Source organism: Tursiops truncatus, chromosome 9 (assembly GCF_011762595.2).
Source record: "Tursiops truncatus isolate mTurTru1 chromosome 9, mTurTru1.mat.Y, whole genome shotgun sequence".
NCBI lineage: Eukaryota > Metazoa > Chordata > Mammalia > Artiodactyla > Delphinidae > Tursiops > Tursiops truncatus.
In genome coordinates this window covers 33,177,590-33,202,158 of record NC_047042.1, presented here as the reverse complement: position 1 = coordinate 33,202,158, position 24,569 = coordinate 33,177,590, and the positions used below count along the sequence as shown (strand labels likewise).

At 40.1% G+C, this 24,569-nt stretch overlaps 1 protein-coding gene across 2 annotated transcripts in view; it reads left to right on the top strand.

Moving 5' to 3' along the window:
* Window positions 1-4,738: 4,738 nt before the first annotated feature.
* Window positions 4,739-24,569, top strand: part of ITGB8 (integrin subunit beta 8) — a 95,725-nt gene continuing 75,894 nt past the window's right edge. The window contains exon 1 of one of the 2 annotated variants that reach the window (XM_019928395.3): window positions 4,739-4,865. In XM_019928395.3, the coding sequence (XP_019783954.2) occupies window positions 4,739-4,865 (127 nt within the window). The remainder of the gene's footprint in view (window positions 4,866-24,569) is intronic. The other variant, XM_073809641.1, reaches the window with a different exon arrangement.

Here is a 24,569-nt window from a genome sequence, read left to right as displayed (position 1 = left end):
CTGGTTTTTAGTTTCCACATTTCTACAGTAGTATTAGTTCAGCAGTGTGCTTTATGTAAAATTAGTCTGTGAGATGTTCTCTGAATAAAGGATTCTTCCTTTGGAGAATCCAGTTGCATGTTAGCCTATTTAAGTTCCTAAAAAATTGTCCAGCAAAGGATTTAACTTAACTTTAACCCAGCATTTCCTAAACTTAATCATGGAAGTCTTATTTCTGAAAATATTAACATCTCACACAGTTATTCATCCATAGAATACCTTGGAAAGAGGCATTGGCTCCAGCAGTTCATTTTTCTTTGACTTTGCACCTGACACTGGAGTTTATCACTAAGCACACATGAGGCCTTTGAGGAGTCTCTGCATTAATCCATTATGGCAGGGGTTCTTAAACCACAGTAAATAAAGAAGTATTTGAGAAGTTTGTAATAATGCATATTGCTGGACATCACACCAAATCTATGAATTCAGAATCTCCTGGAATAGAGTAAGGAATCACTCTACAGGTGACTATGTTGTAGGCAGTCCTCAGTTCACAGTATGAGGAACACTACTTTCTGTAAATTACCTCCTGATGGCTTACATTCTTTATCATTGGAAGAATCTAGAAGTCATAGTCATAATACTATATCCCACTGGCTTGATCATTCAGATCATTCATCTCCTAAAAGCTGTAGATGAAGCAAGTTCGTAGACAACTTGTGAACATCAGCTTAAAACCTCTGTATAAAACTTTGAAAATCTCTGATCCAACTTCAGAAAGATACAATATTAAAATGTGAATATGGTTTTAGCTGTAACTATGGGGTCAATAATTTGGACAAAATCTACTTAAAGGTTGAACACACACTAAAAGGAGCAGTCAGTCTCTCAGATGTCTCTCTCACTCCTGTTAACTGTCTATAGCTTATTCATTTCTCACCATAAACTATTAGTGAGAAATCAAGGTTAAAGGAGTAGTAGGTCAGAAACTTAATTCATCCAATTTTATGACTTATTAGCAACTAAAAGATTCTGATGATAGGAAGCCTGAAATGAATAGCTAAAATGTTATTTTTAGACTATCTGTGAATTTCACTTGCTCTCATTAACACAAATGATGAAAAATCACCTGTCAGAAATTTCAAAGCAAGACAGCAGAACACGAAAGAAACAAAAATTACTCAAGTCACCATCTTCTGGAACATTTTTTCTCTGTTAGAATTCTTCAGGTAATATATGAAGAGAATAATACTACATTTCTTCACAATATCCTGTACATTTTCTTACAGGAAAAAGGATGAGCTGTGGTGAAATTTTTTTTGTTGTTGTTGGAAACAAGCAAACTTTTTGCTCCTGGGCCACTAGTTATATTTACTGTAAGAAACCCTTACAGATGATTTGGAAGATTCGGGAGAATTCCCTTTTGTCTTTGTAATACAGCCCCAAATGTATAGATAATTTGTTAGTAAATAATTTGCAATCATAGTCTCACAGCTGCAATATTCTCTTATTTTATTTTGATAATCGGAATTATAACCTCTTTGCAACGGGGGAGTGACAATATATGGAGGTGTGCTTATTCTTCAACATCTCCATAAAACTGGTATACTGACATATATTTGCATGGGCTTCATATAACACAACACAGAATTCTTTCTTTCCAAAGGGCTTCAAAATTTACAAGCTTACCGATTTACAAGCTTTGTTTTATTCCTCTTCCTACACAGTTGTTTTGGCTTAGTATATAGAATATATCAACATCTAACAATATAGAGTTTAAGAAATTTGTACATACCTTATCATATTTCACAGTTACTTTCATTATTTGCATAAATTTATTTTATTTAATATTGTAACTTCCATTTACACTTCCAATACTAAGAATTAAAAATGTCATAAAACTCTGATGTGATAGTCACTCAACAATGCAGAGTGTACTTACACATGCATCCTTATAGGGATTACGAATTGACCTTTTTTCTTTATTGTAGCACTGCACTGTCTCAAGGGTGGCTGCATTCCTTAGGGTTGTGAACTAATCTCTGGAGAATACACATGCTGCCTCACTGAAGAGTCACTAATCAAAGCCTGAATATGTTCCTTTTGTGTTCAAATTTCAAATCCTCATCCCCACTCCAGCCATTTTTCAGGATCCTTCCTTTAAGACCACCGAAAGCAAAACTATAGCTGTTCAAACTTGGAACTAAGGAAAGAAAATAAAAAATGAAGCTGGGCTGGATTTAATTCTATATAGAGTACATTGGCAAGAGTGGAATTACGTTTACAAGCATCAGTTTTTTCAGGTTTGGGTCATTCATTTGGTCTCTCAAAAGGACCTGCTTTGTAGATCCAGGGCACTTGTAATTTTCCACCTGCGTTCCTGGTTTGCTTAGCTAAGCCTGTGGGCCCCAACGTGCAGTCCACACCTGAAAAGGGGGAGTTTTTAATGTCGTGGTTTATTAACCAGGTACTTTCCATTCACTCAGTTAACAATTAGAAAACAGAAAGAAAGAAAAATAAAGAGCGAGAAAGCCTCCTACTTGTTTTTTTACTCCAAATATGGAGATGGAAACTATTAAACAAATAAGAAGGAGGGAAACTCCCGCATATTTCACCTTGACCTGGCTGGAATGCTCTGATGCCTGTAAGAGGCGGTGCTCTATGAAAGATATCGGGCAGGCTGCTAGTGGAAAAATGAGAGGTCAGACTTTACCACGGGGAACCTCTCCTGCCCCTAGAGGAAAAAGAGAACCATCAGCCTGTGTCTCAGATTGGAAACAGCGCCTTGTTTTCAATCCGGGGGACTGGGTTCCCTCCCTCGACGTAACGTCGTAGGAATGGGACCCAAGAAGGCGCGCGGCTTCCCCGACAGTTGCCGGGCTTAACACCCGCTCCAGGCTTGAACCGATATTTCTGAGCTGCCAACAGGCAGAACGGCCCTCCCACCTCCTCTCTTTAGTCTCACTCTTCTGCTCCGCCGCCCTTTGTAACTTCTTTGTTCCGTTTATTTGGAAGGTGACGCTTAAGGTCAAAAGATCCACCGTGACTGGCAAAAGCCCAGAGCCACCACCAGACCCTGGGAAGAGCAGGGCTGTCCACCTCAAGGGCTGAGGCTCGGAGTGGAGAAGGAGCCGTGAGAAATTTCAGCTGCAACTCCGGGTACAGCCCCTGCGGACCGGCCCAACTCTCCAAGGGTTGGGGAGACGACGGTCTCGGGGTGGGGCAAAGGGTGAGCTCCGAACTCTGCCAGCAAAGTGGGCAGTGCTCACCAGCGAAACAGAGGGTGTTGGGGGGCGGGGAAAGGTGCCTGGACTCCACGTAGTCTGTGGCAGCTGCCGAGCAGTGAGTATCTCCCAACAAAGGAACGCGCAGCTTCGGGGTCAGAGGCTGGGGTTTGCGCACAGCTGCCAGTCTTGCTGAGCTAGTCTCCGCGCCACCTAGGCGAGCGTTGGGATGTAGGGATTCGGAGAGGAGGGGGAAAGAGAACACGGTGTGAGATTCCTGCTGCGCGGCTACGCATCAGGAGTTCTTGTGAACGATGGGAATGGCAACTCTCAGAGCCAAGGGGAGGAAAAAGAGCTGGAGTGAGCAAAACAAAGAGCGAGTGTGGGCCGCGGTGACTTCATGCCTCACCAATGTCCCGCCCACGCTGCTCCGAGCTGTTGCTGCAGCCCGAGCCTCCGCGGCAAGGAACTCTGTAGCGTGGGGCGGTTTCCTAGCAACTCGCAGCCCGAACGCGCCTAGCTAGCCGCACTTTGGGAGCCCCAACCCTCCCTCCCCACCCCAGCGGGGCCGGGGCAGGACCATTCCTCCCCCGCCCCTCGCCAGCCTCGCCTCCTTCTCATCCTCTCCGGGGTGCATCCCAGAGCGCGACAGCTGTCCCGGCTCCGGACGGCGGGACGCCTGAGCAGCACACTGGAGCCAAAAGGACAAGGGCACGAAGCACCCGCCCCCGTGAAGCCAGGCTCCTGCACCCCTGGGGGACCTCTCCTCCTGCGCTCGCGGCCGTGCGCTCCACTCCCGGTCAAGCAGGGAGCTGCGATGCCTCACTCGGTGTCCGCGGGCGCCGGCGGGGGCTTCTAGGGCGCTCCGGGGCCGCCTCCCCCTGCTGCTGGCACATCAAGCTTCCTCCCTCGCCAACCAGGACGCTGCCTCTTCGACTTTGCCCGCTGCTCAGCTGACGAGGCTGCAAAGTTGCAATTAAGTGAAGTTGGCTTCCCTGCCCACCTGTGGAAGAAGCTCGACCTCATTGATGCGCCATCGACTTTTTTCCCCTTCGGCCTCGCCAGCGTCCCCTCCCACAGAGGCAGCATCACCCACTGAATGTACATTAGGCTGGTTTTTCCCCCCAGCTTCGGGCTTTGTTTGGGTTTGATTGTGTTTGGCTCTTCGCTAAGCTGATTTATGCAGCAGAAGCCCCATCGGCTGGAGAGAGACAAAAGCTCTTTTCTTTGTCCCAGAGCGGGCTGCGGAGCCTTTGCTCGCGTCGCCGCCCCGGGCCTTTGGCCGTCAGAGGAGGTGCTTCTCGCGGAGATCGCGGGACCAGCCGTGCGGAGCTGGGAGGGCCGCGGGGGCCCTGAAATGCCGAGCTGTGCTCAGGCCGCCGTACCTGCATCGTTTGCTCCGAGCCGCGGGGTCCGCCTGCCGGGCCTGCTGGAAACGTCCTAGCAACACTTGGCACTTCGCGCCCGGGAGCGCGAGCGCGCATCCGGTTAGCAGCCAGGCGGCGGGCGCGGTGCAGTGCGGGCTGCTTTGCATTATGTGCCGCTCGGCCCTGGCTTTTTTTACTGCCACATTAGTCTGCCTGCAAAACTGCAGGCCAGGTCCTGCCCCATTCCTCCGGGCGGCCTGGGTGTTTTCAGTTGTTCTTGGACTGGGCCAAAGTGGTAAGTTGTTTTGTTTTCTTTTGTTTTCTTCCCTTCCTCAAAGGTCTTGGGCTGTCACGAAGAGCATCCCGGCCAGGTAAGCGGCCCGGTGACAGCCTCCATCTGCAGAGAACTTCAAAAGGGTGGGTGTGTGGCGCCGTTCTCCGTTGCAGGTGGCTCGAGGGAGGCCAGGTGTCAAGCGTTTCCTCCCTAAAGGGACAGCAATAACTGATTACCTGAGGAGACCCTGTGTATTGCTGAGGGAGGCAGTAATAGCATGGAAGTTTGGGAGGGTGGTGGGCCGTATTTACAGAAGCCCGTTTAGGGGTTCTGCCCCGTCCTTGAAAGCATCCTCCTTGAAAGCATCCTCCTTGAAGGCATCCTTGAAGATGCTCCCCATCTTTCTAGTATGTGGGTCCACTAACCCCTAGCTTGCATTTGATTCAAGCCTGAGGATAAATTGGTATAATGAGAGTGAGCGTTCTGTTTTTGAGTCCATGAAAGAAAAGGATAGCTGCACACAAGTTTCCTCTACCATAGTGCTCAGCTTGAATGACTTAAACATATATGAAGAATATTCTTGCTTTAAGTCACTGTTTTTTCAGCTCAAGAAACAATTCCTAGCTAACTCATCCCTCAGTGAGATCAATCCTTGAGACCGAGACCCTGAGACAGAACCCGAGAGCAGGATTGACACCTTTCAGTCCAGGCAAGCCACTTTTGTCAGAACTACCTGATTTGGAGAGGATACTTCTTTATATAGGATATTGTCCCCTCATTTTACAAATCACAAAGAGAAGCTCAAGTCAAATAGTGTATGAAAAAGTGCTTTGGCACTTGTGAATTACATGCAAATTTAAGGTGGCAGTACTGGATTGTTAGCAAACAGTAAGACATAAAGTAAGTGATAATAATAATCATGAATTTAGGATGAGTTCTTATTGGTATTAAATGTAGGCCAAATATTTATCTTTGCCAATGCAATGATTATTGCCATACTTTTTGGAACATGTTTACTTTATCTGTGTTTGGTCATTGAGACTTAAATTCTATTAGAGCCTTTCTCTGTCCTCTCCTGTTGAAGGAGAGTTGTAATTGTTCTGTATACTAAAATGTTCTCCTATGCTTTGAATTGATGAGCCAAATTTCTGCCTGAAGCTAATTAAAACCATCAAGTCATAACCTTATAAATAAGGGTTTATAATGGAAACATGCTAGCTTCACTTATTGGTTGCATACACAGCTGTCTAATATTTGTTTCCAAAGAAGATTTATCCAACTGTGTGAAATGAGAGCAGTTAGAGTTAATTTTTATCTTGTGGCTCTTTTTTGGCTTATAAGTTGATTTCAAAATAAGTGAAACTTAAGGCAAAGGAAAAAGTAACATTATCAATTATCGGTTAAGTGACACCACTGAGCATAACTCCATCCTGTGTCAATAAGTGACAAAGTATTTTTCTGGATTTAGTAAATACATACACACGCACATACACTAGTAAGATGACCAAAACTCGTGTCAACAGAGTATATTTTGTTCCCAATACTTAGGCAAAAGAAAAAGTGCTACTTGCCCCCAGATTTTGCTAGTAATTGTGAGTTTTTAAAAAATATTCATTGTGTTTGTAAAGATTAGTCAAGTTCTCGTGTAATAGCATTGTATTTCCATCCAGTGACTGTAGCTGATTTGAAGCAAATATTATGAATGAGCTCTCTTGCACCTGCAGTTGTGAAAAGGGAATGCTTATCTGAAATCAGAACAAGGCATCCTTTTCCTAGTCTCTGTCAATATACAAAGATTTCTGATGTATACTGGTTTGCACTGCAGTTAAAAACATGCAAAAAATTTAAATTATAGCCAGTACAACTCAGAAAATTAGAGATCAGCGTAAACTGTTGTACTTTTGTGATATAGCTACAAGTCTCAAATTGTATGTCTTCACAGTACAAATTAGATGCTTAAAGCAGAATAGGAATTTAGGTATCACTTACAAAGGAAATCTTGTTCCCTTGCTCAGTAGTTTACACCAAGGAAATGTTGAGGGCAATAAAGCCATACAAAAGAAACCATAAACAGCACAACTTTGGGTTTAATTTTTGAAGTAGAATTTACAGGTCCCAAATACATAGTGGACTTTTAATAATGAATATATAGTGAGAAAGGGGGATGTTATTAATAAAATCTGAACATTATTCTGATCTAGAAAAAAAATTATTGGAGTTTGTTTTTCAACTTTCCTTGGTGGAAATTACCGACAATCAGAGAAACAGTAACACTATAAAATGGTTAATGAGTAACTGGAAAACACTAGAGAATACGTAATGGTTAATATTTGAAGAGCTAATGTACTAACACTGCTGTTTCTACATTTGCTAGTTTTGAAAGGCTAAAAATCTTTTTAACCTAAATTTTTATATAGCAACATAAGAGTGACAAATTTCAGAAACTACCATTTCTTTTTGGAAAGTGGTAACTATTGCGCTGAAATTTCACCTTCTGTGCATAATCAACTATTTATTCTTTTACATAACGATCAACTGGATTAGCATTGTTTTGTAAGTGTAGTATATTACCTCAGAACATGTTTTATAGAATAAGTTTCAGAATTCTTTATGCTTACCTAAAGTGAGAGGATATTTAAGAGAACCAACGCTTCATTTTTAAAAATCTAGTTTTCCAAATTATTTGCACAATAAGCATCCAAATTAATTCTATCTTAAAGCAACTGAGATACTTTCCGATAAAAAAGCTTGTACTGTATATGAAAAGGCTATGTTTGTGCTGTATATTTTCAAATCATACCAGCAAAGTAGGTGATATGATTTGAAAAATGACATAAAAATTCCTGCGCCCCTGAACAGTTCTTTCACCTGTTACCAAATTATCAAAATTTTCACCATTTAATGGATTTCTTTGGATTAAGCATGGTATTGACACTATGTTTCTTCTAATTTTTAACTTTATATTACGGACATTTTCAAACACACAGAGAAGAAGAAAGAATGGTGTAAGGAATCACCACAGACCCATCACCCAGCTTCATCAACTATCAACTGAAGCCCAACTTCTTTCATGTCTTCCCCCACGCATTTCATTTCCTTCCCCCAAGAAGACTATTTTGAAGCAAATGTCTCATATCATTTTGTCCTAAAATATATCAGTAAATCAAAATACTACTGGAGGAGAAGCACGCTTCATTAATTCCCATAACACGAATTTTTTTAGCTAAAATTTAGGGCCACAAGAACGTCCACTATCTTTAAAGGGAGGAATGCGGAAGTGAGGGAGGCAAGCAAAGGCAAAGACAGTTTCAAGTATTTGCTTCTCAGTGGTTCTATTATATAGCTCCATTAAAAATATTCTTTAAAAAGTATGCATGCATATGAAAAAGAAAAAATACAGACAAATGTAATTACTTTATTCCAGTGGAATCACAGCAAGTATACCTTGTTTGAGTTTCAGTTTTAAGGAATGTTCCCCCTGTCTCTTGCACCATCAGTTTTCTCCTCTCTGCTAGATCATTTGCAGCATATGCATATCCATACATGCTGTAATAGCTCTCATCTTCTATTTCTGTCTCCTTTGTAGCAAAAATTCTTGAAAGAGTTGTCCATACTTGCTATCTCCAATTCTCCTCACCTTCTCTTTTAATCCATTGCTCAGGATTTCTTTACCATCCCTGAAGTTACACCACTCTGTTAAGATCAGTGACCTTCCTATTGTCAATCCGATGGTCAGTTCATTGTCTTCATCCTTCTTGACCTACCATCTGTCGGCGAGTTGACACTGCTGATCACTCCCACCTTTGAAACACTTCTTTCCTTGGCTTCCTGGACCCACATTCTCTTGGTTTAAGCTCCTTCTCCATCCCTGATGTTGGTTCTTTCTCATGTCCCAACCTCCAAATATAGGAGTGGCCCAGGATTCAGCCCTCAGATGTTCTCTTCTAGATATATACTGGTCTCAGGTGGACTGATCAGGTCTTGGGTATTAAATACCATTTCTATGCTGACAACTCCAGTCCTGCCCTCTCATCTCATCTCCAGAGGGTCTAGCAAACTGCCTATTCAACATCTCCACTGTATGTCTAAAGGCAAAGTTAACCCTAACATAGTCAAAACCAAACTTCCAATTTTCTCCCTCAGGTTTGCTCCTTTCACACACTTATTCATCTCAGTAAGCGATGTCAGTCTTCCAGTAGTTTGGGATAACACTTTGGCAGCACCCTTGATTTCTCTGTTTCTCCCACATTCCATGGTCAGTTCACCACCTCAATTGCCTAAAAAGCTGATTTTGCTGTGATTTTCTTTCGTCCACTCAGATTTGATAAAAGTTGAGTTGAATTAATACCATAACTTTTTTTTTAAGTATAGGATATCTTCAAGTGGTAGAGCCATATATAGCACTCTGAAGAATAAGAGGACTGACCAGGTAGAAAAAGATCTTAGAATAATATTAACCAGCTGATATTTTTTTAAATGTATGTTTAAGTCTTAAAGATATATTATTTATTCATGAATATATATACCTATTAAGCTAATTAAGCCTTGATTGGACTGAAAACAAAATTAGTAACTTTAATAAAACAAGGAAAGTCAGAGGATATAGTTTAGAAGAGAAAGGGACACTATTGAATAGGATTTAATGTAGACAGTTAACAAGATAATCAGTTTTCAGTCCAATTTGATATTTTTATGAGACATAAGAAATAACATGATATAGCAACAGTATATTGCCTTTTCAATTTTCCTGTACTCCATTTTGAATGAACCTTCCTTGAAGCAAATAAAGTATTTGAGATAATCTGGTCTGTGTTTTTTAACAGCCTTTTCTCACCCACCTGCTAAATTAGATTTATCCAGGTATAGTTTATGTTAAATTTTCACTTTGTTCACCATTCCTCTCCCCCAGGGCCATTCTATTGATCACTAGATGGATCTCAGAGGGTACAGTTTTTATCTAAAGTTCTTTAAACTTTAATAAATGGGGCCTGATATGCAGAGACCATCCAGTTTTCTTAAAAAGTAATAAACTGTTTGCCTTGTGATATAGTCTTTCTCTTGTTTGTACTTATTAAGGAAAGATGCTCAAAGCATCCTCTTTGAAAGTGCCTGTTGTATAGCATTCTCAGTCATTTAAATGATGTCTTTTCACTGGTTTGATAGGTCTCAGTGATAGGTCTCAATGAGTAACTTATATAAAAATTATGTTATTTTTGATATTATTGAATCTTACCTTAACAAAGTGACATAAGGAAATAGTCTTTTTATATGTTCATTGAACGACCTGACAACATTCATAACCAATCCTGTATTGTTTATGCTCAGTCCTTCTTGGTCCTCAGAACTCTAGTCCCTGTTGCAGCCCAAGTCTACACATTTAGAGGAGTTTTGCCAGCATGAGGACTGTGAGGCCCTATGTATCTTCTCCAGTTATATATGAAATGTATTCTGTAAGCTATTTATTGATTATAAAAGAAGCCATAGAAAAAATATTTTATGCTTATGCATATTGCATTTTATTAAATTGAACAATTAAATACTGAGCTTCTTAAGTAGGTGACCTAACTGCTAATCTCTAAAAATGTAACTTTTCCAGTTGTATCCTAAAGATGTCATATAAGTATGGCTTCTATATGTAGTAGAAAGAAAGTGCAATGCTCATGTAATTTCACAAACAACTGGGTAGCTCTCTCTCTGTGCCATGCACTGATATAAATGATTTACCACATTAATTTAACCTTCATACTAACACTATGAGAGAGGTAGAATTGTTATTCCTGTTATAGAAATGAGAAAACTGAAGCACAGAGGAGATAAGTAACTCACTGAAAATCACCTAGCTAGTAAGTAGAAAAGATGGGATCTGAATTCGGTTATGCTGCCTCATACTTGATTTAAAAAGTTTCTAGATGTTGAAGTTATACATTCAGTGTGACTGTCAGATAGAGGACCTTCATGAGGAGGCCCATGGCATATTTGGAAAAAGGCCCTTCATTCATCCCCTTTCTTAATTGTTGGTGTGCAAAGGTGAATTGTGGTGGAAATCTGGGTGTTTCAGGGTTGTCCAGGAGGCAAGGAAACAATGGCCATAGGTAACATGCATGTGAGAGCACGGAAGCCTAGGAACAGAGTTTGGACCTCCTTCCCTGGAGATTGCTGGGCTATGCCATGTAATGCTGTTACCCTCACGGAGTAACTGCAGCGAGGAGGATAAAGATTTGTGAATCAGGGCATGGTGAAAACATACCTCCTGTGGAGGCAAATACTCTCAACCTCATATACACCTCACTATGGTTGTTTTCATATGGGAGTAAGAAAGGGCGAGAAGACATGTGGCCTTACGGGCGTAAACTGGAGTGAAACTCTGCCTCCCACAGGATTTCCGATGTGTTACAGATGTGTTTGACTTGTGGTTATAAGAAAGGAAAAGAGAAAGACATTGAGCTACTAAGTAGCTGGTAACCAGTTCAGTCAGTGTTCAAAGGGACAAAATCATGGTACAAGGCATCACACCATTGATCAACATAGGGCTCAAAGCATTCCTAGCCATTTGGAGCCACTCTATTATATAGCTTGATACTCTATATTGTTTAATATATTCATATTATTTTTTCTCCATGCATTTTTACAAAGTAAGTGTTTTTTTGGCTGTTAAATATTTACAGTGATTAGCCATAGCCAGTAGTCTACCAATATTGGTCATTTAGAGCATGGCATTTTCAGTATATGCCAGGCTCAAGGCGTCTACTGCTGTACTTTCTTCAGGCAGAAGTTTTTGCTCTGTTGTATGTGTGTGTGTGTGAATGATTTCAGTTTTATAACTATTTGACAGCAGCGGTTAGTTCACATCTATATGGACTGTCTATAGATTTCTGAAAGTGGTGAAAGATTTATAGGTTATCCACATATAGAGCTTGTTTAGTGAATCTTCACCCTTGTTTCCCACATATGGATATGGTATAGGACATTCCTTATTCCTTTGGCTCAGACAGCTTTGTTAAACTTCGTGTCAATGTACACATCTGGAGTTCCCACCTCCTTCATGGCAAACTTCCAGATCTCTTTGAGTGTCCAAGGGCCATGCTTCTTTTAAAGCCTACTCCATATATGCACAGGTAAATGCTGATGGTTTATTCTCTGTTCATCACCTCATTGATGGAAGAATGGCCCTTTCTCCTCACCTCTCTTTTCCGTGGGAGCCATCCAAAGAGTGCAAGAGATTGTGACTCTTCGGGAAAGAGTTTAATGCTGAGACATCAAAGGCTCTATCTAAGCACTAAGAATACAGCAGAGAGCAAAACAAAGTCCCTGCTCTCATGATGCTTACATTCTAACTGAAGAAGACAAATACATGTATATATACATGTGTATATATGCATGATATATATGATATACAATTTATCACATGTGACATATATCATACATACACATGTGTGTATATATATGTGTGTGTGTGTGTGTGTGTGTGTGAATATATATGGTAAAAAGAAGAAAAAATAAAGCAGAGTGAGGGAACTGACCTGAGAGGGACTGGACAGTCTACTATTATATACAGGATAATCAGAGTAGGTCATTCTAGTAAGATAACGTTAAATTTCTTAAATTTTTTTCTTTCTATGATACACGTCAGACATTTCACAATCTTTCCTATAGTTTAGCTCCTTCCTGAAAATGGGAGGCAAAAAGATACACTAGGATTTCTAAGCTGTTAGTAATAGGAGTTTTTTTCCCCTTTGCTATGAAAGGTCATCAAATTATCACTTATGGCTAGGAAGAAAAGAGGTGAAAGGTAGTGGGGGGGTGACAAGATGATAAATAAGTGGGTGATTCTAGGTAAGATGACTAAAGGAAAATGGAGATTTTTGTTTTTTAGCATCAACTCTGTCCATAATGGTTTCTCGAATCTATCTGCTCCTTTTAATACAATGCCAATAGAGTAGAGAAAGCCTGAAATAGTCTTCATTCCATGAGGCAAATCTTTTGGCAAAATCTATGAGTGTCCTAACCAGTCTCCATTATTTCAAACCTTTGTCCACACTTTACCTCCCTACTCAGAATCTTCATGGCTTCCATTGTCTTCAGGCTCCTCTGCATGGTATGCAAAGCCCTTCCAGAACATCCCATGCCTAACATTCTGGCTCCTCGTTCAAGTCCTGTCTCCACATCAACCTGTGACCTCCTTGAGAGGAGAAACTGTGCCTGTTGATTCCGCATTTTCAATACCTGGCATGCAATAGGCCCTAATAAATTATTTGAAGTAAATGACTCAGTGAATGAGGTGAGGATAATAGTGATCAGTTTTAAATTGGGCAGCTAAGCAAATAAGCCCTATTCAGCTCTAATCCTCACTAGAATTTGAACTTTAAGAAATACAGTTTTCTTTTGAATGTGAGTTCTACTATAAAAGGTTTAACACCATGAAAGGATGTTTGTTTCTGCATTCCCAGTCCACTCCAAAAAGCAGTCTCTTGACTTGATAGGCAAATCTTTAGCAAAGATCACAATAGAGACTTAGTTTTTTAATCTACTTTTTACAAATTTGTTTTGCTTTCAAATTTCTGTGATAATTATTTTCATTGTTTTTAATTAATATGAAAAGTAATCCTGATCCTTTACCCTCAGTGTGTATTTTAAAATTGATTTCTACTTAGATTATACAAACTGAAATTTGTAGTCATTTTAACCAAATACTAGAAAAAGTAATGAAAAAACAAGATATTCTAATCAATTTAGTCATTATACACTCAGATTTTCTTAAAGCATCTATAGCTTTGTGTCAGACACTGTTCTGGAGTTAAAAGAATAACAATAGTTAACATTTGTAAGGTATTTTCTCTATGCCAGACACACTCCTGTATATATGATAGGAAAATATATCCTTTAATGCCCACAACCCTCTGAGGTATGTACTCTGATAATTCACATTTTATAGGTAATCAAACTAGTTAAAGAGTCATTGAATAACTTCTTCAAGATCTCTTAGCTAATAAGTAATAGAACCAGAATCCAGACCTGCGTGGGTTTGACTCTGTATGCTCAACCTCACAACAGACTATCTTCCAGGGGTATCTTCCAGAGTCTCTATCCCGGGCCTTGGAGGGCCTTGCTCTGGCCCTCTCCACAGGCAAGGAATCCATGGGGCATGCCTGTCCAGAGTCTTCAATTCCCTTCTAGATCATCTTTAGAATTCTCTGCCCAAGCAGCCCCAACCTACTTTCTTTAGACTGTGCCACCCATATGCCAAGCCCAAGGAGAGGGGAAATAAATAGAGCTTGGGCATAAAGGCTGGAGTATCCATGCAGGTAAGTGATAGGCTATTTGCTTTGCAGAATAAACCTAGAAGTGAGAGAGAAGAGGGGCAGCTTGAGGGCTGGAGGAACAACATACACTGCAAAGTTCCCAACCAGAAATCTTAAGAATCTGAAATTCTAAATTCACACCTAGCCTTCTAGGGCACTATCAATGCGTGTTTATCAATGTAGGAAAACAGAACATATTTTACGTAATAGTTTCTTAGCCTGGGTTTTAACTGTTAAATATTTAATCCTGTTATGCCTGCAACGATTTGTATTCTTGCTCCTGTCCTAAAAAAAGTTAGGGACAGATTTGTCTAGTACATTAAATATTACTGGGGGGAAGGTGACAGACAATGAATGCACCATAGATCACTGAATAAAGAGAACTACTTTATGTCGAGGTGCTATTTGGTAAAGCTCTGAGATGTATACAGATTACACTAAATTCTATTTTCCTGAAAAACAGTGTCATACAGAGAGTCTAGTGTATACATTTTTTAATTTAGTTTTACTTTTTATTTCCCCTTATTGGTTTAAAACATGTCACAGAAAAGAACATTTTACTGACATGAATTAGCCAAATTCGGTTGAATTATTCAGCTGGCATATATTTAATATCTATAAGTAAATGAATGTGTGGAAAAAATACTGCCAGGCTGCCTTTATGGACTAAAAGGACTATTTTCCAATTTAAATATCAGTCTTTTTTTTTTTTCTTTTCCTACAATTCTTTTTTTTTTTTTAATATCTTTATTGGAGTATAATAAATATCAGTCTTAATGTGACCTCCTTTCTGTTTTTACAGCAAGTAAATTACTCTAATTTACATATGAAAGAAAAATGTAATAAAAGTCAAAATGATTTCCATTGGGATTTTATAATTTAATTAAAACAGTCCTACATTTCAACAAAAGTACTAGCATCGATTCTTGCTAGGAAACTACTAATATTAAATAGATATATTAAAATTATCTTCTCTAACTTTAGGAAATTAGTTTAGGAAATACGAATAAGATCATTAAATTAAAATTGCAGTGTTAAATTATAGTGGTCTTATTGGATATATACTCTTAAGATGATTCTAAAGGACACTTTTATTTTCAATGCTGTTATTCAAAGTACTAGAAGTTCATATTTTAAAAAAGCATATAAAGTCTTAAAAAGTGATCTTTCATGCTGACCTTATCAATGAGCCAAACTATCATTACTATAGTTATTTTGAAGAGAGTTGTTACACTCTTTCCCAGGTGTTTTTGTTGTTTTAATCCACTGTTAACAGTTGTCAAAGATAGAGTCTGTTGCCATTCTAGATCAGTACTGGTACAGTTTGATTACTCTGGAGAATTGCCCAAAAAAATCACAGCACCCAGGTAGTACAGAGTGAGGAACGAGAGTAGCAACCAAAGGCTAATTCAAGCTAAAGTCCATGAGAGAGACTGAGTTTGGAAAGACTGGAAATGGGAAAGGCTGGTAATGAAGACAGGAGAATAGCAGACTAGAAATATGTCAGCTCTGAAGAAACGTGCCAAATATTTCTCATTACGTATGTGAGGTGTGCAGTAGCTTTTGGTCAGGGATGTTTTGATATTTTGGACCCAGCCTCCTTCTAGGATTGAAAGAGTTGATATGCCGATGGTAAAATACAGCCACAGTCAAGGTACTGTTGTTCCAAATATACATATGGTAACAGAGTCCTATCCTTGGAATTGAACCACAAACATTTTCCAAGGTACAAGCATGTTTCCTGATTTCAGTGGGGGCCATATATTCAGTATAATTCCCTAGTAACTGTTGCAGGTACTAGGTAGGGAAAAGATCTTCAATCTTATAGAATGAGGGATGACTACTATGCTCTGAAGGAGCTTTAGAATATTATGAGTTCAAACAAAGAAAATAATTAAAAGAAAAATTCAAAATTCTACAGAACCTTAAGGAAGTACCTTACGGAGTGCCAGACTAGGCATTGTCTTTTTTAATTGCCTACTCAAGTCAGGCTTGGAGGTCAGGCTGGCTACGCCTAATGGTGTAAGGTATTCATTGATTGCAGTAAAACAAAGAATGCAGGAAAGTTTTGGGGTGTGCAGAAATTGCTGTAGAACTCGCTGTTCTAGTTGGAAACAAAGAACTCATTGTAGCAGAACTGAATTATTGGCTGAAAAATGACCTACCTGGTGTCTTTCTTAGTACAAGGCATACCTCCCAAGGTATCAATCTATTGTCTTTTGTGCATTTGGTTTGGATTTATATGGTGAATTGAAGACAACTGAACCATAATTTGCAAAAGAAAACCCTCAAGAAATGATACAAGAGGCTCAAGTTCCAAGAAAATTTATCTGGAAGATGATAACACTGAAAAACACACTCAAGAAGGGAGTCAGTTTCAGGCATCCTGAATTTTGGTTTAAAATGTCCCTTTTGATGAGTGTTTCAACCACAACCGTCTAGAAACAGAGCCCTAAGGTGAAGGACAATGTATATAATCACAGGGCCCAACCCCTGAGGTTGGTAATGGAAACACAAAGATTAAATGTTATTAGTACCAGTCTTTAGTTCAGAGGATATAACTTGTTTGATGCCTCTTGAAGACTTCATGGCCACACGATGCTTGGTGACATCTGATGGGACTAAGACGGGGTGTTAGAAGGGGTGAGGTGTCCTGAATAGGTACCTGTGCCCCAATGAAGACAGCATGACACAGTTGGAGAATAAAGCCCAGCACCCACTGTTAGGGAGCACATGTGTGTTAATATATATGTCCAGGGCCGACCCTTGGCTACTTGCAGGTCAGCATAGCATTGATGCCAGAAATCATTACTCTCTGAGGATAAGACTGCAGGCTAGATCATCTGGTGGTAGACTTACTGGGGTAGAAATCAACTTATGGGCATTATCAGAAGTCAGATATCAGGGCTTTTTGGACAAATCCTGCCTCTCAGAGATGTGTTTGATTTTGAAGTTAAAAAAAGACAAGTGCTGCTTCTGACTGAATTACTTGGCAGTGCAGAAATGTTTCGTCGGTTAGACCTATAACTGGATGTTACACCTCGCTTCCCCACAGGATAGACTTCTCAAATACTGCCCAGATGACATGGGTTTTTTCTCCTACACTGGGCACCTATCAATTCCTTTGGGTTTAATTTTTTTAAAACAGAAAAGCCCATGTACAGAACTTGGGTTTTCTTGGCCCTTTTACTAAATTACATACAGGCATACCTTGGAGATATTTTGGGTTTGATTCCAGAGCACTACAATAAAGCAAATACTGCAAAAGCAAGTCACATGAAATTTTTCGTTTCCCAGTACATATAGAAGTTATGCTTACACTATACTGTAGACCATTAAGTATGCAAAACCATTATATCTAAAAAAAATAATGTACATACATTAATTAAAAATATTTTATTGCTGAAAAATGCTGTCATCTGAGCCTTCAGTGAGTCATTATCTTTTTGCTTGTGGAGGGTCTTGCCTGGATGTTGATGGCTGCTGACTGATCAGGATGGTGGTTGCTGAAGGTTGGGGTGGTTTTGGCAATTTCTTAAAATAAAACAACAATGAAGTCTGCTGCATTGATGGACTCTTCCTTTCACAAAGGATTTCTCTGTAGCATGCAATGCTGTTTGATCACATCTACCCACAGCAGAACTTCTTTCAAAACTGGAGTCAATCCTCTCAAACCCTGCTGCTGCTTTATCAACTAAGTTTACGTAATATTCTAAGTCCTTTGTCGTCATTTCAACAATCTTCACAGCATCTTCACCAGGAGTAGATTCCATCTCAAGAAACCACTTTCTTTGCTCATCTATGAGAAGCAACTCTTCATCTGTTAAAGTTTTATCATGAGACTGTAGCAATTCACTCACATCTTCAGGCTCCACTTCTAATTTTCTTGTTATTCCCACCACATCTGCAGTTATTCCTCCACTGAAGTCTTGAATCTCTCGAAGTGATTCATGAGGGTTGGAATTAACTTCTTCCACACTTCTGTTAATATTGATATTTTGACCTCTTCCCGTGAATCACAACTGTTCTTAATGGCATCTAGAATGGTTAATCCTTTCCAGAAGGTTTTCAATTGACTTTGCCCAGATCTTTCAGAAGAATCACTATCTATGGCAGCAATAGCCTTATGAAATGTACTTCTTAAATAAAACTCAAAAGTCAAACTTACTCCTTTATCCAGGGGCTGCAGAATGATCTTTTGTTAGCAGGCGTGAAAACAAATTAATCTTGTCCATCTCCATCAAAGCCCTTAGGTGATGAGGTGCATTGTCAGTGAGCAGTAATATTTTGAACAGAATCTTTTTTTCTGAGTAGCTGGTCTCAAAAGTGGGCTTAAAATATTCAGTAAACCATGTCATAAACGGATATGCTCTCATCCAGGCTTTGTTTTTCCATTTATAGAGCACAAGCAGAGTAGATTTAGCATAATTCTTAAGGGCCCTAGGATTTTCCGAATGGTAAATGAACATTGGCTTCAAGTAAAGTTACCAGCTGCATTAGCCCCTAACAAGAGAGTCAGCCTGCCCTCTGAAGCTTTGGAGCCAGGCATTGACTCTTCCTCTGTAGCTATGAAAGTCCTAGATGACATCTTCTTTCAATATAAGGCTATTCTGTCTACACTGAAAATGTGTTGTTTGGTGCAATCACCTTTATTTTAATTATCTCAGCTAGATCTTCTGGATAATTATCTGCAGCTTCTACATGAGCATTTGCTACTTCACCTTGTACTTTTACTTTATGGAGACTGTGTCTTCCCTTAAACCTCATGAACCAACCTCTGCTAGCTTCAAACTTTTCTTCTGCAGCCTCCTCACTTCTCTCAACCTTCACAGAACTGAAGAGAATTAGGGCCTTGCTCTGGATTGGGTTTAGGCTTAAGGGAATATTGTGGTTGGTTTAATCTTCTATCCAGACCACTAAAACTTTCTTCATATCAGCAGTAAGGCTGTTTTGCTTTCCTATCATTTGTGTGTTCACTGGAGCAGCACATTTGATTTCCTTCAAGAACTGTTCCTTTCCATTCACAACTTGGCTAACTGTTTGGCTCACGAGGCCTAGCTTTCGGCCTGTCTCAGCTTTCAACCTGCCTTTCTCACTAAGTTTGATCATTTTTAGCTTTTGATTTAAAGTGAGAGACATAGGACGCTTCCTTTACTTGGCTGCTTAGAGGCCACCACGTGGTTATTAACTGGCCTAATTTCAGCACTCTTGTGTCTCAAGGAATAGGGAGGCCCGAGGAGAGGGAGAGAGATGGAGAAACAGCATGTCAGTGGAGGAGTCAGAACACACTTAATATTTATTAAGTTTGTTGTCTTATATGGGCATGGTTCGTGGTGCCCCAAAACAATTACAATAATAACATCAAATATCACTGATCACAGATCATAAGAAATATAATAATAATGAAAAAGTTTGAAATATTGTAAGAATTACCAAAATGCTGCACAGAGACATGAAGTGAACAAATACACTTGATGCAGGGTTATCACAAACGTGCAGTTTGCAAAAACACAGTAACTACAGAGCGCAATAAGATGAAGCACAATAAAATGAGGTAAGCCTGTAGATGCTTCTAGCTCTATGTTAAAGAATTCAAGCTCCAGAGTACTCCAGAATTGGGCCTTTGAGTTCTGTGGAGCTGCCATAGTGGCAAATGACCTACTAACTGGTCAATCCACTTTAGGATATTTCCTAGGGGTCTTTATTGACGAGCAGAGAACTAAAACACCCAGAAAAATCCCAAGAAATATGGAATTACCTAAAATTTGGAAGCCTACCTCTACAGCACAGTGGCACTCCTATATATGACTTACCTATGAGGAATCTGGGTTCCCAAGAACTTTACCCTTAATAGCACAAACTCACCTTTCCAAAGCTTTGAGGATGCTATACAGTAATTGGCCTAGGATAGTCTGAATTAGTTGGTTATACAAAGAAGGCTGTTGGATATTGCCCAGATATACAGTGGCCCCCTCCATCCAAAAGATCACAGGAGATACCACATGAACACTGGGAGACTGGCAGGGAATTCTAGAATCTGAGAAGACATTATCAATAATGTATATAACTTAATTTATATGTTAAAAATATATTTTGAAAAAGACCTTTCATTCATCTCCTTTTTCAACTGTTGGTGTGCAAAGGTGAAGTGTGGTGGGAATCTGGGTGTCTCAGGGTTGTTCAGGAGGCAAGTAATCAATGGCCACAGGTACACATGCATGTGAGAGCACAGAAGCCTAGGAACAGAGTTTGGAGTCAGGTTGTCATTTGTTTGGGAATAGAATACAATCTTCCAGGGAAGAAGGGGTAGATAAACTGACCTATCTCTGCACACTCAGTGGATCTGCAAAATGGGTCTGACAGGATAGAGAGGCACTCAAGAGCCTCAGTCATGGTGAGGAAACAGCTCCTATTTACCATTCAAAAATAATCATACTTGATTATGTATTTTAAAAGGCAGCTTGGGAGTCTTTAGCAGAAGCATAGAGGTTGAACTTGAAAGGGGTGGTTAAGTATCAGAAGACAAAAGGGATATAAGGGCCAAGGGGAAGCTGAGTAGAAAACAGAAGGGTTCAGAGATTAGACCTGGGGTGTTGTATGTTGGGGAATGATTTCATTTTTCTGAATGGGTTGCTGCTGTTTTGCCAACTTTAACTGATCCAGCTGAATGGGCTGACCCCCTGTAGCAACTTAACAGTACTGTGTGATTTCTAACAGACAGTATATATTTGGGAACAAGACAGAATAGAGATGCAATTATGTAAGAAAAGGATCTGGCAAATTCCTCAAGGAAGTTTTTACTGACCCTCCCAGTCTGCCTTTTAGGTGACATCCTCCTCCTATGGTTTGCTGCCATAGCACCTAGCCTGTTCTTTTCACAGCACACTTATTAAGGTTCTGTCATATGTTAGTTTTTGCTATTACTCTAGAAGCTTCACAAGGTAGATAACCTATTCTTAAGACCCTTCACAATGCCATGATTATAGCAGGTATTAAACAATTACCAAATAATTCATGAATGGACGAAGGCCATCCAAATCATTATAACTTCAAATTCCTTAAGAAGTGGAATTTTCTGCTGTGTTCCCAGATGATAATCTTTTCCTCTTTTGACCAAATCTCTGTCCATTCTCTTCCTTCTACTCAAGAAATCTTTTTTTTTTTTTTTTTTTTTTTTTTTTTTTGCGGTACGCGGGCTTCTCACTCTTGTAGCCTCTCCCGTTGCGGAGCACAGGCTCCGGAAGCGCAGGCCCAGCAGCCATGGCTCACGCGCCCAGCCGCTCCGCGGCATGTGGGATCTTCCCAGACCGGGGCACGAACCTGCGTCCCCTGCATTGGCAGGCGGACTCTCAACCACAGCGCCGCCAGGGAAGCCCAAGAAATCTTTTAATAATACTAACAGTGCTGCCCATGAGAAGGTGAGCAACAGTTATAGTAAAACCCTGGTTACCTACAGTGTATGTGAAATCCATGGTCATTCATAGTTTGATGCTTTCTTTTGAAAACCTTTTAAGGCTGTATTTGTAAACTTTCCTATCTTAGTAAGTACATCATTCAGACTTTGAGATTTGATAAAAGCCTCACAGTTATCATTCAATCAATAAATCAGAAGGTATTGTTTGAACACCTACTCAGTACATTTGGCATTGTACTAGTTGCTATGGGGACAGAGGAGATGTAAGATATCATGCAGGTGAGATAGCTGAGCTTGGGAACTGTGTGAGTACGTAAAACAAGATAGTGATGTGGGGCCGAGATGGGTGGTCTGGGTCATTAGTGTTGCAGGGCTTTTGACTTCTCTGGAATTGGACAGGATATAGGTCAAGTGTGTCCTGATGACGAGACAGAACCTCAAAGTACCTTCTAAATATTAATTTTAAATTTTCCTATGCTTCAGCAGAGAATTAATAGTGCAGAGCCTTGATTAACTGAAGGTTTCAACTACTTAGGTTTTACTATACATATGGTTCACCTTTTTAGGTACAATGTATTCCTACAAACCATCATAAAATGCATCAACATAAAGCAAATCCAGGTTGTGTATCCCTTACCCTAAAGGTATATGTGATTACTTGCATTGACTTTAGCTATTAGCAGAAAACTGTTAAATGAGTGTATAAAAACAGGAAGAACAGAAATATAAGGATTAATTTATCGAATGAGTAGACTAGGGATATCAAAGTGGCAAAATTCAGAGACAACGTGTCAAAAAAAGAAAGTGTTATGAGTGCTGGGGAGCAGTGCAGAATGGCCAGAGAGAATAAGTGCAGTAACAGGACAAAGCTTCCCCAAGGGGAGGCATCCTGAGCTGAATTCCAGAGTTGACTGAGAGAAGGGGACACAATTGGGAGAAAGTTAACTGAATGATGCAGAAGTAAACACATCAACTCAGAGAGAGAAGGGATTGGGGGAGAGGGCACACACGGGACATTTTGGTCAATGCAGAGGAGATATGCATTCATCTTCTCATTAAACAAATATGTAGTGAGTCTCTATAATGTGCCAGATATTGCTCTAAGTCCTGAAAATAGAGCAGTGGACAAAATAGACAGAAATATCTGCCCACATGTAGTTTATATCCTAATGGGAGGAGCCAGACCATTGACAAAATAAATAGAATGTCCAGCGTGCTAGAGGGTGCTATTTGTCTAGCACCTTCTGTAGTGAAAACAAACGCAGCTGGGGAATAAGCAGCAGTGCTCACACCTTCCTCTCTAGCACTCCTCACTCCCCATCTGAGTCTGTTTTTCTCTACAGAAAGTGCTAGACATATAGCACCTTCTAGAATGCTAGACCTTCTATTTATTTTGTCTATGGTCTGCCTCCTCCCATCAGAATGTGATATCTGAGCCAAGTCCTGGAGGGAAATATGAAAGGATAGCATCTGCCTCAGTGATATGTCACTTGAAAGGAAGAGACTGGCACTTAAACGTGAATTATAATCTAATAGGTTCTATAATTTAAACTAAAATCTAATAAGTGCTAATCATTTAACAAATAATTTTTCAACAATGACTGTGTGGAAAGCATAGTTCAAGATGTATAAGAAACATTAGGAAACAAAAGGACAAAAATCCTTGTCCTCATGAGTCTTATATTTTGGGGGAAGAGGAAACAAAATAAAAAGTAAACATGGTTATACATAATTACATAGTATGTTAGAAAGTGCTAAGTGCTATGGAAAATAGTAGACCAGGATTAGGGGGATAGGTGGGAGTTGCCATTTTAAATGGATTAGACAGGCTAGACATCATTAAGAAAGGGGATGTCTGAGCCAAGTCTTAAGGGCAGTGAGAGTTAGCCTTGTGGATACTTGGTGGAGGGGATCAGAAAAAAAAGAGAGGCTATCAAGGGATGTAAGAGATGTGACATAGATGGGAAGATGGAAGGAGTGGAGGTGGCAGATTGTTGGTGTCAGGATCCTGGAAGTGAGTGAGATTGAAAGACAGGAGGTAGTGGTCAGAGAGGGTAATATGGGAAATATTGGGATTGTAGAGGGGTTGCAATTACTGGTAATTACAAGGTCTAAAGCTATGACCGTGGCTTAAGCAAGTAGCTAAATCAGAGTGGAGGACAAAATAACTGGAGAAGAGAATGAGGAAGTGGGGCATCTAGGTATTGCAAAGATGTTCTGCATATATACTGAAATTGCCATGAACTGAAATAGTAGTAGTATTGGAGAGTGTGATAAGCAATAAGTCAAAATTCTCTAGAAATGAGAAGGTATCACCCTGGCGTCAGTAAATGCCCGTAGTAATTCAGGGTTTTGAGTGATGTAATCTGAGTTAAGAGTGTCAAAACTGGGAGAAGTGAGAGTGCCCTGGAAGTGGCAATAAGAACTAAGGAGGGCCACTATCTGCCTCTAGGCCCAGTGTCATGAGGGTCATGGGAGAAACAGCCATTACTCATGAGGTCAGCAAAGGAAGCGAACCTCAGGGGTGATTCAGTTTTCATTAGAGCAAGGAGTGGGAAAATTCATAGAAGAGACCGATATACAGGGAATTCTTCTGGAAATGGGCTAACAATTTTGGAGAGCACAAGAAGAGGGTTTCTGGAGTTGTAAAAGAGCGCAGATGAGGGGAGAAGAGAGATTGTGTACAGCCTAATAGGGATTAGAGGGGCATTTGCAAGTCTTAGACTCCTTGAAGCGACTGAGGTGAACACGGATAAGTCAGATTAGTCTTTGTGAACTCAAGGTAGATGTGATAAAGCTGTGAGTGGCAAGAGGAAGGTGGATGTTCTGGGGCTTGTTCTTGATTCTATGGAAGGAAGAGAAACGGTCTGAGGAAGCCTGACTTTGTTCTGGTGTGAGGATGCTCACGCTACTCAATCTCCTACTGAGCGAGAGATGGACATTTTTTTTGAATGCCTTGGGCTACCTCCTCAGACAATGAGCTGGAGCTGATTATCCGAGACAACGCTTTGG